The sequence below is a fragment of the Drosophila rhopaloa genome, unplaced genomic scaffold, assembly GCF_018152115.1.
Source record: "Drosophila rhopaloa isolate 14029-0021.01 unplaced genomic scaffold, ASM1815211v1 contig_167, whole genome shotgun sequence".
NCBI lineage: Eukaryota > Metazoa > Arthropoda > Insecta > Diptera > Drosophilidae > Drosophila > Drosophila rhopaloa.
Window position 1 is genome coordinate 9,143,575 of NW_025335047.1, and position 14,104 is coordinate 9,157,678.

Consider the following 14,104-nt stretch of genomic DNA (forward strand, 5'->3'; position numbering starts at 1 on the left):
ACGACTAATTACGCTTTCAATTGTTTCATATAATACACAGTATTGTCACATGGATATATAGCTTTTGTGTCGCCCGATCAATTTCCCTTCCCAAAAAACGGCTAGCATCAGCTAACTTGGAGTTTTTGTTGATGCTGCAGCTGCTACTCGGGCGTCCAGGGTGATCCTGGCATTCCTACATGGTTTTATGGTTACAAATACTTGGCGAATGTAGGAAAACAAAAACGGGAAAACAAAACCAAAAAGTTCCTCACAATTTGTTAACAAAGTTATTCCTTTCAATTAATCTTAGCTTCTAAGTTTAGTGGCGACAATAATTGCGCCTACGAAGTCCGGCAGTGGCTCAGTTTGCGTACGGAGATGCAAGACGTCAGCTTCTTGGCGCGGCGCTTCAGCGCCGACCCCTTCTTCTTGACCGGCGCCTCCTCCCTGCTGCCGTTGCCCAGTGAATTTCCGGAGGCGGCTGCGGCGGCAGCACTTGTGGAAGGCGGCTCGTAGGCGTGGCAGGCAGCTTGTGCCGCCGCCGACTTGGCCCGGATCTCGGATGCCGCAGCCTGCGCTCGCCGGGCGAGCTGCTCTGTAAGGAAAAGGATTAATGGTTAATAAAAATACATTGCTGTGGTAGCATTAAAGTGGGTCGATTTAAATATATTGGTTCTAAGTTACTAAAATACATTTGTCCACCAATTATACTAAACTAATAGTTTGAAGACCACTATATAATTTAGAATCTTATTTAATTTATGAAACGTAGGTCTTTTTAAGAATTATTGCAGGTTGAACCCCACTGAAGAAATTAAACTTCTCCCAATCTCACGGAGATAAATGATACTGCCTTTTACAAACCGACGCACTCTCTTGGAACAACTGGTGCGTTTTGTACTCACGGTTTACATCGTGCTCGGTGAAGTAGACATCCTCCTGATCTTGATCGCCGTAGTGGTAAGCTTCCAGGTAAGGTATCACTGTGGAGCTACGGTATTTGTCGCCCTTCAGCGGGGGAATGGGTATCGGTGGGCCGGTCACCGGCGGGGCGGATCTGAACCAACTACGAAGCATAAATTCAATTTCAGCAATCGGTAAGTCTCCAAAGGGATCGCAACTCACGTGTCGTGGCGAATCTCCTGTAGGGACAGGCGTTTGTTGGGATCAGCCTGCAGCATGCCTAAAATTAACTTGGCGAAGTCTGGGTCCAGCTCATAGAGCCACTCGGGAGCCTCCCACTGGCCTCGCCCGATATTCTCTAGTAGCCGGTAGATGTTGTCTCCCTCAAAGGGATACTGTCCAGTAGCCAGGTTGTAACTGCAAGATAAGTAAAATAAATTAGGAGGGAAAATATAAGGATTAATATTGGAAACTAAATTGGCATTTCGTCATAGCAAACTAAATAGAAACACATTCTTTTAACGGTTTTTATTTCAATTACGTTTTAAAATATAATAATAAATTAAAAATATTTCTGGTCCAAGTTAAACTGGAATATTAAATATTTGTGAAAGCAAGAACATCCTTGAAAATGTTTCATTGTTTTACAAACTTTACCAAAACGTAGTGTTTTTAATGATATAAATTTGTATGTGTAGAAACCAATAATCACTTGATATTCTTATTTTAATAAATGACGATATTTGAATGGTTAAGACTAAGTCTTGAAAAATAATTAATTCTGATCTTAAAATATAGTTTTTATATATGCGGACAGTTATAAAACTGTAAAAGAAATGTAAAAATATTTTTAAAAAGCAGATAGGATTGTTCTCATACAAACAAGGAATTATTTATACATATTATCCTAAGACCCAGAATTAAAGCAAAGCAAGAACATATCAGTCGGCTTACAGTGTCACTCCGCTACTCCAAATGTCCACCTTGTAGCCGGCGAAGGTCTCGTGTCCGTTAGCGATTTCCGGTGGCTGGAAAGCCGGAGATCCCTGGCCCGTTGTGCACGTGTCGTCTGGCGAAAACAGATCCAGTTGCTCGGCCACCCCGAAATCGGATATCTTGAGCGTCTGATCGAGCGAGAGCAGCAGGTTGCCCGGCTTGATGTCCTTGTGGATGACCCGGCAGCTGTGTAGGTACTCCAGCCCGTCGACCAGCTGCTGAAAGTAACCGTGAGCCTGGAACAACGGCATTCGCTTGTCCGGCTGGTAATCCACCATCTCCTGCAGCCCGCCGACGCAGTACTCCATCACCAGGTACATCTTCTGCTTCTCATCGTTGTACAGCACGTCCACCAGTTCCACCACATTCGTGTGTTTCAGCTGCTTCAGCAGGGCGATCTCACGGGTGACATTCTGTTCGCCATTGGGGATCCTGCGCAGCTTGCGCTTGGTCAGGATCTTGACGGCCAGTCGGCAGAGGTTCTCCGAGTTCATAGCCTCCTTCACCTTGCCGTAGGAGCCTTCGCCGAGGACATCGCCCATGATGTACTTGCCCACCATCTTGATGATCTTCTTTTTCTGCTGGTATATGATATCCTGGCTGTCGACGCGATTGAAGAACATGTTGCCCATGTCCAGTGTGACGCGATCCAGCGTCTCGATCTCGTCGTCGTCCAGCCAGGTGACCTGCGGATGCGGCTGCTCCTCAAACAGCAGTTCATCAGGGTTGTAAAAGGAAGCGCCCGTGGGTTGCGAGTCCTCCTTGAGTTCCACAAAGGCTTCGTCGCCCAGCTCAGAGGCGGTGTCATAGTGATAGTTCTTGTTGGCCACCAGTACGGTCATCTCGTCCTCGACGGGATCCTCCTCCTCCTGCTTTTGCTGGGCTCCTCCGCCGTCGAGGTGATGGTGATGATGATGTGCTGCCTTGACCTGTGCCTCCATGGTGGTCACAGTCATCTGGACAGTCTCTTCCTGGCTCTTCCCGGTCCGGCTGCTTCTCTTTCTCCGCGTCGAGAGCTAGAACATTGCATAAACCTCCGGAGAGCCCCACTGATCACATATCGCAGGTGGGCCCCACTCCGTTGGATTGGTGGTAATGGAGCTGCCTTGGGACTCGGAATGGAAGGTTACCTATCCGGACACCCAATCCTCGCCAGGCACACACGCTTTATCGCTCACCTCTCGAAATACCTTTATTTTTGTAATCAATTCGCACAAACACACTTGAATTGATTGCCCTGCGATTTTTCGAGGTCTCGTCGTCGTCCGTAGTTTTGCGCGAAGTCCCCTGAAATTCCCTTCCCCCTTTGGCCACCACTTTTGCTCGATTTTTCATATAAATTTGTTAATTCCTGTGTTTACTTTTGCCGTTCAATTTGTTCTTTTCCCCTTCCGAAAATTGTTTAACAATTATTTGGTGGTCAAATTTAGTTTTACGCAATAGGGTCACACTGGCCAAAGGCAACCAGGGCTGCAAAGCACACCCGATTGTTGTTGTTTTTGGCGAGACGAGGCGAAAGAAGTAAATATAACAAATTATATTTTAAAAAACCACTGGAATATTAAACGACGGGAAAGTCATGGACACAGGGATCACCACCAAGGAGCGACTGGAGCGTTTAATGGCCGCGAAGAAGCAACTGGAGGGACAGATCAGCAAAAACGGACAGATCCTGGCCGCCGTAAGTAAAGTCGCGCATTCATCATCATACCCTTTATTTTGGATAGGATGTATTACCTTCGACATGCAGTTTGCACCACGGCAAACACTTTTCTCAAATCACACTGTTTACAAACACCCTTGCTCAGCTGTTCTTACGGTATCAACGAAATGTAGCGCACTCATCACAATACACTTTACTTTAGTTAAAGTATATCCACTTTGGGAAGCAGGAGCCTACTCAATTCCTAAAGAATTATGAGACTCCCGACTACTCAATTCCCTCGATAGGCTATTCTCATAGGATCAGAGGAAATTAGCCGAATTAGTAACACTACTTACACAAATCGTAAACAAAATTCAGTCTCAATTAGCGTGCTTCTCCCTTTCCAGAACGACAATGTGGGCATGACCGGTTCGCTGGTGGATTTGGAGGGCTTTCCTCGTAACGACATCGACATTTACCAGGTGCGCCAGGCTCGCCAAACGATCATCTGCCTGCAAAATGACCACAAGGAGTTGATGAACCAGATCCAGAGCCTGCTTAACCAATATCACAGTGAGATCGCCACCACTGATCCCGAGCTGGTAAATCGCGCTTCCGCTTTGGATTTGGATAGCGACCGATCACAAGGAGGAGCTAATCTAGCTGATCTTGCACCTGCTCGCGCCATCGTTGTGGTCAACCTAGTCAGTCCCGATTCCCCCGCCGAGAAAGCTGTGAGTGGAAATAGAACATTTACCAAGTAAAGCATATATTAACTCTATTTAATTTTCCATTTCAGGGACTTTGTGTGGGTGATGCCATCCTCCGTTTCGGTTCAGTCAATAGCAACAATTTTAAGGGAGATCTCGGTCAGATTGGCGAGGTGGTGCGAAACATGCAGAACCAGAATGTACAACTCAAAGTGAAGCGCGCAGAGCAGCAGCTGGATTTGATCCTGGTCCCAAAAACTTGGAGTGGACGCGGCCTTCTCGGCTGCAACATCGTCCTGCCTCCGGAGGCCATGGAGCACTGATTTAGTTACCCCTTAAGCTTTGACGGAATTGCCAGTGTACATTTGGTCTGCATTTAATTAACGGCTCATGGCCAGGCCACCAAACATGTTTGCTCTAAATTGTTACAATTGATTTTTGGATTGGTAGCCTGGTTTTAGACGGGTTCACAGGCCAATTTAGGTGGAGTCATCTCGGTGATTGACAGCCAGGTCACTGTGCCAAGGAACAACACTCCGTTGGCCCAAGGTAGGTGAAGCATTACGACACATAAAGGGTACTAATTATAATTCAGGGGAAGATGAGTAATGGCTAGAGTTTTAGTAAGTTATCAGTTCTTTCGAATTAATATGTAAAAAAAACGAACGCTTAACCATTCAAAAATAAATAATTTGTGTCTAACAATGTGGTACAACTCCTATTTGAGAGACTTTTAGTCTTTTTTTTGTTCTTTTAATTTGTTTAATTTTTTGTTGCAGTTTAGCGATTAAAGATTTAAAAAAGGATCAAAGGATCTTCCTTATATACAATTTTTGGTTTTTGTGGTAATGATAAAAAGTTAGACAAATATAAGTACATTTTTTGAGACTAAAATTAAGAAACTAATATGGTATCTTTAATTAAGTGCCTGGTATTTATTTTATTTTCAAATTAAAATTCAACTGCCGAAAAAGAGAATCAAAGCTTCAAAGCTACATAGTTATAAAGAGAGAGAACGAAAAACCAAGAGAATTTAAAAACGATACGGTTATATGAATCCTGTCTCCGAAATTGGTAAACAGCCAAGCTTTCCACCAATTCTTGACCATGGCGTTTAGTCTGCGCACAATGCCCTTAAAACTGTGTTTTCCTAAATTGAAATAATTGTTTAACATATTCGAATTTTCTGAAGAAAACTGTTATTTTAAAAATGAAACTTTCTAACTAAAAGTTTTTATCATTTAAAAAACTATTTACGACAGAAAAATAATTTTTATTTAAATACATATGTGTTTTATATGGTAAAAAGTTGTTAGTTTTTCAAAAACAAGAATCATAATTATAATCATAAGGAAGTTGTACAAAAAAAGTAAGTATATTAATATTTTGCTTTAGATCTTAAATATGTATATTTTATGCCGATAAATTAACGACTTTACTCCAGCTCAGACTTAAACCTTAAATTCCTGCAGGATTCGCACAACCGGCAAGGTAACATCTGCAGAGAGATTTAACAGTGAGAGAGATTTTTCGCGAGCAGAGAGAAATTGGCAGCATGAGCTTTCGCCCGAAAATCTATTTAAGCCACACGCAACGTTAAAGTTTTAAAATCCTTTTCGACCGCGCCGCAGCATCCGTTTGCAATTAGAAAAACAGTTTAAATTAAAATCATTAAAAAACGTGTCGATGGTTTCTGGTGAAAAACGATTTATAATTTTTACCTAGAATATCCTTCACAACCCTGCCAGCAGCCGAGTGTTTTGTGCGCCGGAGCAAAGCTTCCTTGAACCGTCGCGTCGAGTCGAGAGCATTACGGATGCGAATCCGAGTGGCGACAAAAGTGGGCACCCAGCGGAGCCAAATTACGGTAGTGAAAAAATTGTGGGGTGCCGCTGAATTTTGTGCAATTATAGTTGACGAATCAAAGGATCTGTTGTGCGGCTACTGAAAATTGAGACCCATCCAGTTTCGTCCTGTTCAGCGGAAACGATGTGTATGTGTGTGGGCTTTACATAATGTAACAATTCAAATGTGAGGAATCTTGCTCTCCATCGTCCTTTTTTTCGCGAAGGATAAGGCAGCTTGGCGGTGGGGCGGGGGGGATTCTCTTGATAGTGTCACTGTCATTGCCAGTGCATGGGAATTGTGGAGGAATCTGGAGAGGATGGGCAAAGGGCAAAGGAAAGCTGCGCGAAATAGCACAACAAACAAGAAGCACGGGCAAGGAAACTAACAAAAAAGTTAACTAAGGGCGGGCATCCTTTTCGTGCGAGTGTGTGTGCTTGTGTGTGTGAGGGGAAAGGAAAACCAACCCCCACAATCCGCACCGAAGGACCAACAAATTAAAAAAAAAGCCTGTGTCTGCTCCGCTTTTTGTATGTGTGCGTGTGAGTGTGTGCGTACACTTCAACGCGCTTTGAACCTCTCTCACACATAAGCAGAGATATAGACACTCACACACTTGAATAATTCAGGACACTGCATTGTTCATCAATAAATTGCCATTAGATGGCCAAACACACACAAGAAGAGCTTTCATTTTTCACCGTCTCATTATCCCGCGTGATAACTGAATTATTCAGCTATTACTGCTGAGATTTTGCAGCTTCACACGTTGCCGAAATGCCAGTTTCGCCAGTGTGTCCACAAATCCTTACGCTCATTGGCGAAGGACACATGCAAATGAAAAATTCATTTGCATGTTTGTGTGGTGTGCGAGTGTGTGAGTAAGGTGAGATGAAGTGTACACACAGCGGCGGTGAAAATAATAGCACAAAAATGCAATTAGCATCAGAAAATTTAAGGGGTTTTAAATTACCTATTAGGACATGCAACGATGTATTTTGAATCTATTAGTCCGGATGTTAATTTATTGCAGAATATTTTCACAGTTCTGTTGAACTGATTGCACATCATTAAAGATTTATTTTACGTATTTTTGAAATCTCAGTTGCATCTAAGAAAGGTTCCTCCGATCGCAATTTCGAAATAGAAAAGTAATAACCTTTTTTTCTAAGAAACTTTTAAAATTGGCCATGATTTTAAAAATCAATATAAAAACAAATAAATTACAAAAAATTTAAATGCCTTTTAGTTTGCTTTAATTCGCATTCACATCTATCCGAATTTCGGTTATTATCTAAAACAATATTTATTCACGTATGACCAAGTTTTTACATTTTTTGAAACTAAAACAAGTAGTATTTCCTATTTATTTGTAAAATCAAAGTAATATTGATATTTCATTTATATAAAATAATGTTTATATTTTCATAAGTCCTATGATTTCAACCACAACTTTTTGCATAAGTTAATGTGAGTGAGTGCGTAGTGGGGCCTGGTATTGATGATGACAGATTAGTTGCAGGCGTTATTTTTAGCCCGGCCATAAAACCTAATTCAAGCCATTCCACGCAGGAAGGACACGGCGGCAGAAACTACAGCGCGATGGCGCCCGTCACCCGCAGCAGCAGTGGCACAATAATCATCCTTGAGAGCACCGCCGCCCGATGAAGGATTGCAGCATGGCCCGCACATGCACATGCACATGCACATTCTCGTTTACGTTCACAGGCACTGGCAGCATAAATAACGCAAGGACATGGACGGCGCAACGAACGCGACGAGGACAAAGGCCCACGGCCTGTGACAGAAATAAACGCCACCACCTTCTCGCCAAAAGCTAACCGACTAAAACGTAGACCCGAGAGTCCCCTTCCACCATCCAAAACACACCCCGAGTGATATTATTTTTAATGCAATCAAAGTGCTAAGTGAGTTTGCCAAAAAAGCAGAGAGACTACTAAACTAGAGCAAAGCGAGAGTGAGATTCCTCGTTGTCCTCGTCGTCGTCGTCAGGTCTTAACCCAATTTGGGAAGTTTGTTCTTTGTGAGCGACTCGCAGACCCAGACCACAGAAAGGACGAGCAGGACGAAGCAGAATAACCCATATGGACGGCGGCAGGTGCAGCCCGGTTAGCCAGGTGAGCAGCCAGGAAAAGCCCTGCAAACTGTACCGCAAAAGGAGGCGACGCCACTGAACCAACGATCAACCACCCAATACTCGCCTAAATGAAGAATGAAGAAACAAAATGTGCGCACGATATCCTTGATCGTGTGTACATTTACCTACTTGCTTGTCGGCGCCGCCGTCTTTGACGCCCTCGAATCGGAAACGGAAAAGCGTCGTTGGGAGGCGCTGCAAGGTGAGTGCAAAGCGCAATTACATCCTTACAGGTACACTAGAAAAAAACGAAGTTTTAAAAACTTAAAGTGCTAGCATGAAATATTTAATAACAGCATAAATATCGGGGTATGCTTCAATATCATATCTAGAATTGAACTCATTTTAAAGAGTTTCAAAAAGTGTGCTGTCGGCTTTTATCTAAAGGACATTCGGACTTTAAAATAAATTTTAAAGCAAGGTTTTTATACCTAGTTCTGTTAAATAATATACCTATTCGTAAAATACAATATAATATAATCCAATAATTTCAATTTTTAAACGGAAAGTTATGTTAAATTCTACGAAGTGACTTCGAATTTGAAATAAATATGTATTTTTCTTTAAATTGTTGAAAGCTTCTTATAAAGATTTATTTCAAAAAACACCCTCATTTGTTTAAGTGCATTATTGCATTTAGCTGAAGAAAATGACGACCATTACCTGTCGTCGAGAGTCGTGTGTGAATTACGTCATAGACACTGTGGTCTTTCTTGCTACTAATTGCAGATGCCGAGGACATGATAATACGCAAATACAATATATCGCAGGAGGACTTCAAAGTCATGGAGACTGTGGTGCTCAAATCGGAATCGCACAAGGCCGGCCAGCAGTGGAAATTCACCGGTGCATTTTATTATGCAACCACGGTGCTAACCACCATAGGTGCGTTATCTAACCTTTAGTGGACTATATATATACTTACCTACTTATGATGATCCACCATTTTAGGCTACGGACATTCAACGCCCAGCACGGTGGGCGGAAAGCTCTTCACTATGTGCTACGCGATTGTGGGGATTCCCCTGGGCCTCGTTATGTTCCAGAGCATCGGAGAAAGAGTGAATAGACTGAGCAGGTGTGTTTGCTTGGTTGGAATTGCCACTATTAAAAGTCTCAAACACAATAAAGATATAAATATGTATATTAAACATATATAAACTATGTAAAGTAAAGAACATCGTATTTACCCCTACTGAATCTTGCAATTTTGTTCCACTTTGAAACGTATTTAAAAAAGATTCTGACACTATTACAATTTATTGTTAAATTTAAGAACTAAAGACATTACCAGACCATTCTTTATATCCCTTATTTATTTATTTTCTTGCCTGCGGCTTATACTTTTTGTAATTCTAGCTTCTAGCTTTAAACTAATTACATTATTTTAAAACCTGATTCACAGCTATGTTATCAAAGCGGTCCGCTCCTCGCTGCGCTGCAAAAGGACTGTCGCCTCGGAAGTGGACCTTATATGTGTTGTGACCACACTCAGTTCGCTGACGATAGCCGGCGGTGCTGCGGCCTTTTCGAAATTTGAGGGCTGGAGCTACTTCGATTCAGTATATTACTGTTTTATTACTTTAACCACAATAGGTAAGGGATATGACACATTTACCATCCGATTTTGGGTATATGATATAGCTTTGTTATCCCCATTTTGACAGGCTTTGGCGACATGGTAGCCCTGCAGCGGGACAATGCACTGAACAGGAAGCCCGAATACGTGATGTTCGCACTGATATTTATACTATTCGGCCTGGCCATCGTGGCCGCCTCGCTGAACTTGTTAGTACTTAGGTTTGTTACAATGAATACCGAGGATGAGCGACGCGACGAGGCCCAGGCCATGCAGGTGAGATCAGAGCCCGGCGATGCGGGAGTAATTCGAGCAACTCATGCCATTTATTACCGTAGACTTGAGGACTGTTTTTCTGGATTTTATTACTTTCGTACATTCATTCGGCCGAGCGAGGCCTTTCCCCTTTTTCGTAGTCAACCGCTTTTCTCTACAGCCTTATCCATATAAAAACGCTTCACTGTACCTTAGATTCCATAATATGTACAATTTTTACTTATATTCTATTCGAATAACTTCCATCTGTCTCATACTCTCGTACCTTTTGACCAAACTTGTTAAATTAAATATAGTTTTTATAATTCATATCTGCTTGCCACTTTGCTGCACACTTGGCTAACTCTTGATCTTGCACCTTCGGTTTCTTTTTCAATTATTACTATTATTACCAATGTTTTGAACCAATTAATTTATACAATCTATTCAATGCAGGCCCAAATGCGAGAGCAACCCAATAAAAATCGAATAAATATTTTCTTTTTTCGCATACTTTCGGTTGCTTTTGACTTAACGAATCGATAACGAAACGAATCAAATGCAAAACGCGAGCTTAGTTTATGTCCAAGTCCAGTTTATGGACCAACGAGGTGATTGCGGTTTTTCAGATTTCAATATTTTTGACCAACTCCCACCACAAAACAACTTCACCACCTGGCTTTCTGTACCACACTGAACCAAACAGCACCACCAATCCTCTCTCACCAGAACCACACGAATACCGTTCCTCAGTCTTCAACGCTATACTCCACCCACTCGGCATTCGAACACCCCCTAAATCAGTGATACGATATATATCTAACACCCATTGTAACCCCTTGCAGGCGCTGCAAGTGGCTGTGAAGCTGGAGGGCGATGTGATAACATCCAATGGATCCATTCTCAGCGGCTACGAGGGACACGATGGCCAATCCCTGAACGGCAGCACCAACTCGTCCATGTGCTCGTGCCACTGCATGTGTCTCAACCGACATAAAAAGTACGTAATCGCGCGATTAAAAAGAGGCTCAGAGTGTACTTGGCAGGAATTTCCGGCTCTATTATCTGGAGAGTGGCTAATGTGCATTCAGATAGGATTCGCCGGTGTCTGAGGGCTTTCAAAAGCTCTTTGCCCTTTTACTGTCGGGATTGACCTTTAATATTTCATTTTCTTTGTCTAGCCAGTTGGCCCAAAACCCTCCTCACACCAACAGTAGAAAGTGTTTGGCTTTGCCAACTTTTGCATTAGTTATATAAACAAAAACAAAATTAGCTGTTAGCGCTTCAAAAGGTCATAAAGAATGTGCAGATAACTAAAAATGGCATAGGGTAACGTTTTTTTATACCTTTGTACCTGTATTCTGATTTTAATAAAAGTTTATAAAAAAAGGAACTTTAATATAAAATAAGGAGGATCTTAACAAGTTTCCTTTAAACAATATGCTATAGTTTAATTGAATTCAAGATCGTGTTTTCCTTTTAAAGACACCGGCGAAATAAGTAAACAGGTTACATGTTTTCTATAAGCTCTTTAATAAAACATTTTTACTTTGAACTTCTTCAGTTAAGTGGAAATTGCCGTACCTCTCTGCCTCTTTAAAAATATATTGTATGTGTGTAATCATTTTTGTTTTAATTTCGCTTTATATTTTGCACCTCTGCAGAAGTAACAACTTGGGAAAGAGCAATGATGCAGAGTAAGCTTTCCATTCATATGATTTGTAGCCTTGATTTTAATGACATACGCTTTTAAATAAGATTGTTTATCGTTTCACCCAAAAGAAAACTTTTCTTTTAGTTCGAACCAAAATTTAAGATTAACGAGATGTGTATATGTTTTAGTAAACTCAGGCTTTTACACCGCCATCATGCATGCCTTGTGTATCGATCCTTAAAGTGGATTTTCTGCTAACCGAATGTCTTGATGTCCTTATCCACAGAAACCAATACAAATTGAGGCGATCGCCTACTCACATCCGACACCTGCTGCCGGAGGTGGTGCCCATGCAGGATTTGAACTACGACTACGACACCCAGAGCCTGCACACTTTGGCCGATCGCGGGACCATGGATAGCAGTTACATGGGAGTGGACATGGTGGACATGGGGGATACGGCGAGCATCGAACTAAGGCCGCACGCATTGCTGAAGCGCAATGTCTCACTGCTATCCATTCGCATCTAGGCATTAGGGAGGCTATATAATATGTTGGTGGAGGTGTGGCGGGTTGCAGGAACAACGAAGTGGCAGAACCGCCCTCGCCAAAAACGACTTACAAATCGAAAGTGATAACAAGGCTCTAAATAGTACTTAAATACTTATGTAGATTCGCAACTGACACGTAGGACACGATTGAGTTGGGCGTTTGGATAGTGTGCCATTTATGTAGGCTCCCCGATATGCTATGTGTGTGCATTTACAATGTGAACTAGTGCATAATTCTATACAACATGTAGTGGGCATGGTAGAGACTTATCCTATATGTTTACATATACAACACTTACAACTAGGGCACTATACAATTGAATGTAAACCACTGCCATTTCCGAGCGATAGAACCTAGAAGCGATGCGAATGATTATGGAACGGCAAACACTCACTTGTAGTCTTTCTATTTTAACACTAACAATCCAGTCATCTGTAGCCGTAAATATACCGAATCCGATAACCTCGAGCTAGAATCAACACATGTATTACTACGTTTATACGCCAGCTATTTTTTTTAATTCTTTGCAATCAAATTGAATTTAAATTAGGTAAACTTTCGAAACAAATTTGTAAATTTTAAGCCCATATTATTATATTATCAAGAGGGCTGCGAAATACTTTAATATTTAAACGTATAAATTGTGAACTCAGGTTCGGGTTACAACTGATTTAAGGAGAACCCTTCTCATAACCGCAAAGAAATTTCCTTAAAGATCCAAAAATAGTTTTTATCTACTTAATTTGCAAATAACCGTGCATATAAACGTAGAATACATTCAAGAGCCAAAATAACGCAATGAAGTGTCAAATTAATGCTGTAAATACCCTATAGCCGATTAATGTTAGATAACGTTTAAAAATCAATTTTATTCAGACTTATTATGATTACGTAATGTTTGAAGACGAACTTGATATTAGTTTACGATTACGGTGCGCATGTAGTTAGTAGCCGCAACTAAGGCGACATCCTCGATCTATCCAAGTGTCAAATACTTAGCTAGAAGCCAAACATTTCAGTCAACTCCAGTGCTCAAGTGACTCCACGATGTGCCAAATAACCCACGCGTACGGGCAAACAAATGATATTACTCAAATATTTGTATCGTACGGGTGTTATAGACAGACATACCGTCTCAGACCCCAAGACCTCCCCCTATCGCATTTATGCAAAGAATGCATTTAGTTATAGTTGTAGATAATATCGAACCGAATTCCCCACACTTAGTTTAAGCATTCCATGGATATTGTTTTACGGCATTCGCATTTAAAATAGAATTTTCGATGATCTGTTCTAGTTAGTCGATGCATTTTTCAAGGCCCATTGCTCATTCGAGACGTCAAACGCTTCAAAAAAAAATCTCTTATGTGCTTTGTATATAATAGTATACTTAATTATTAAAAGTAATTACTTTAAAAGCGATATATTGTTAAATCCAAAACTTTGTCAGTTTAAAAAACTTAGTTATGTATTTTATTTGACTTGACTATTTGTAGAATGCTAATTAATTTCAAAATTTTAAATATTTAACTATAACATTTTAGCCAATGGAGTTAAAATTACCAATGGATTTCTTTAAATTCAAGATAAATAAAATCAGATGAAATTGTAATTTTAATTCAGGCAAATAATGAGAAATAGTAAAAAATAAGACTTTGTAATATACTTATATTCCGGAATTACAACAAAAAACAATAAACTAAATTTATATATGATAAAATCCGACATTCTTTATTTATTATTCGCAGAAATCGCACCCATTGCTGCTATATCAATGATATGCTTGTTTTTAAAACCAGTAAAACCAATAATGCAAAACAAAATG

General features: G+C 41.0%; 3 protein-coding genes across 4 annotated transcripts; 2 read left to right on the forward strand and 1 right to left on the reverse strand.

Annotated features, from left to right (window-relative positions):
- Window positions 1–244: 244 nt before the first annotated feature.
- LOC108037614 (serine/threonine-protein kinase stk11) lies at window positions 245–3,324 on the reverse strand. The gene is made up of 4 exons (XM_044458579.1): window positions 1,840–3,324; window positions 1,108–1,302; window positions 888–1,048; window positions 245–577 (listed from the first exon to the last, which is right to left on the reverse strand). The coding sequence occupies exons 1-4, from the start codon at window positions 2,835–2,837 to the stop codon at window positions 324–326; spliced, it is 1,608 nt and encodes a 535-aa protein (XP_044314514.1). The 5' UTR covers window positions 2,838–3,324; the 3' UTR covers window positions 245–323.
- A 21-nt stretch (window positions 3,325–3,345) lies between these two features.
- Window positions 3,346–4,957, forward strand: LOC108053946 (26S proteasome non-ATPase regulatory subunit 9). Its single transcript, XM_017136680.2, has 3 exons — window positions 3,346–3,562; window positions 3,934–4,260; window positions 4,326–4,957. The coding sequence occupies exons 1-3, from the start codon at window positions 3,461–3,463 to the stop codon at window positions 4,557–4,559; spliced, it is 663 nt and encodes a 220-aa protein (XP_016992169.2). The 5' UTR covers window positions 3,346–3,460; the 3' UTR covers window positions 4,560–4,957.
- Window positions 4,958–5,622: 665 nt separating this feature from the next.
- LOC108053942 (two pore potassium channel protein sup-9) lies at window positions 5,623–12,754 on the forward strand. Of its 2 annotated transcripts, XM_044458413.1 has the most exons (9): window positions 5,623–6,229; window positions 7,654–8,441; window positions 8,969–9,124; window positions 9,191–9,317; window positions 9,645–9,835; window positions 9,907–10,094; window positions 10,919–11,073; window positions 11,738–11,770; window positions 12,014–12,754. In XM_044458413.1, exons 2-9 carry the CDS (start codon window positions 8,315–8,317, stop codon window positions 12,255–12,257), a joined length of 1,221 nt encoding a protein of 406 aa, XP_044314348.1. In that variant the 5' UTR covers window positions 5,623–6,229; window positions 7,654–8,314; the 3' UTR covers window positions 12,258–12,754. The 2 variants fall into 2 exon arrangements, with proteins under 2 accessions (XP_044314348.1, XP_044314349.1); XM_044458414.1 differs by lacking the exon at window positions 11,738–11,770 and having other exon boundaries at window positions 5,624–8,441.
- The last annotated feature ends 1,350 nt before the right edge of the window (window positions 12,755–14,104 follow it).

What these genes read in the sequence shown, in the direction of transcription:
- LOC108037614 (XM_044458579.1), bottom strand. Translation starts at nt 2,837, where the DNA reads ATGACTGTGACCACCATGGAGGCACAGGTCAAGGCAGCACATCATCAT. An exon ending in CAGGAGATTCGCCACGACAC is followed by an intron (nt 1,049 to 1,107) that starts GTGAGTTGCGAT and finishes TATGCTTCGTAG; the next exon opens with TTGGTTCAGATCCGCCCCGC. An exon ending in CACCGAGCACGATGTAAACC is followed by an intron (nt 578 to 887) that starts GTGAGTACAAAA and finishes TTTTCCTTACAG; the next exon opens with AGCAGCTCGCCCGGCGAGCG.
- LOC108053946 (XM_017136680.2), top strand. Translation starts at nt 3,461, where the DNA reads ATGGACACAGGGATCACCACCAAGGAGCGACTGGAGCGTTTAATGGCC. An exon ending in ACGGACAGATCCTGGCCGCC is followed by an intron (nt 3,563 to 3,933) that starts GTAAGTAAAGTC and finishes CTCCCTTTCCAG; the next exon opens with AACGACAATGTGGGCATGAC. An exon ending in ATTCCCCCGCCGAGAAAGCT is followed by an intron (nt 4,261 to 4,325) that starts GTGAGTGGAAAT and finishes TTTCCATTTCAG; the next exon opens with GGACTTTGTGTGGGTGATGC.
- LOC108053942 (XM_044458413.1), top strand. Translation starts at nt 8,315, where the DNA reads ATGAAGAAACAAAATGTGCGCACGATATCCTTGATCGTGTGTACATTT. An exon ending in TATTACTTTAACCACAATAG is followed by an intron (nt 9,836 to 9,906) that starts GTAAGGGATATG and finishes CCATTTTGACAG; the next exon opens with GCTTTGGCGACATGGTAGCC. An exon ending in TGTCTCAACCGACATAAAAA is followed by an intron (nt 11,074 to 11,737) that starts GTACGTAATCGC and finishes GCACCTCTGCAG; the next exon opens with AAGTAACAACTTGGGAAAGA.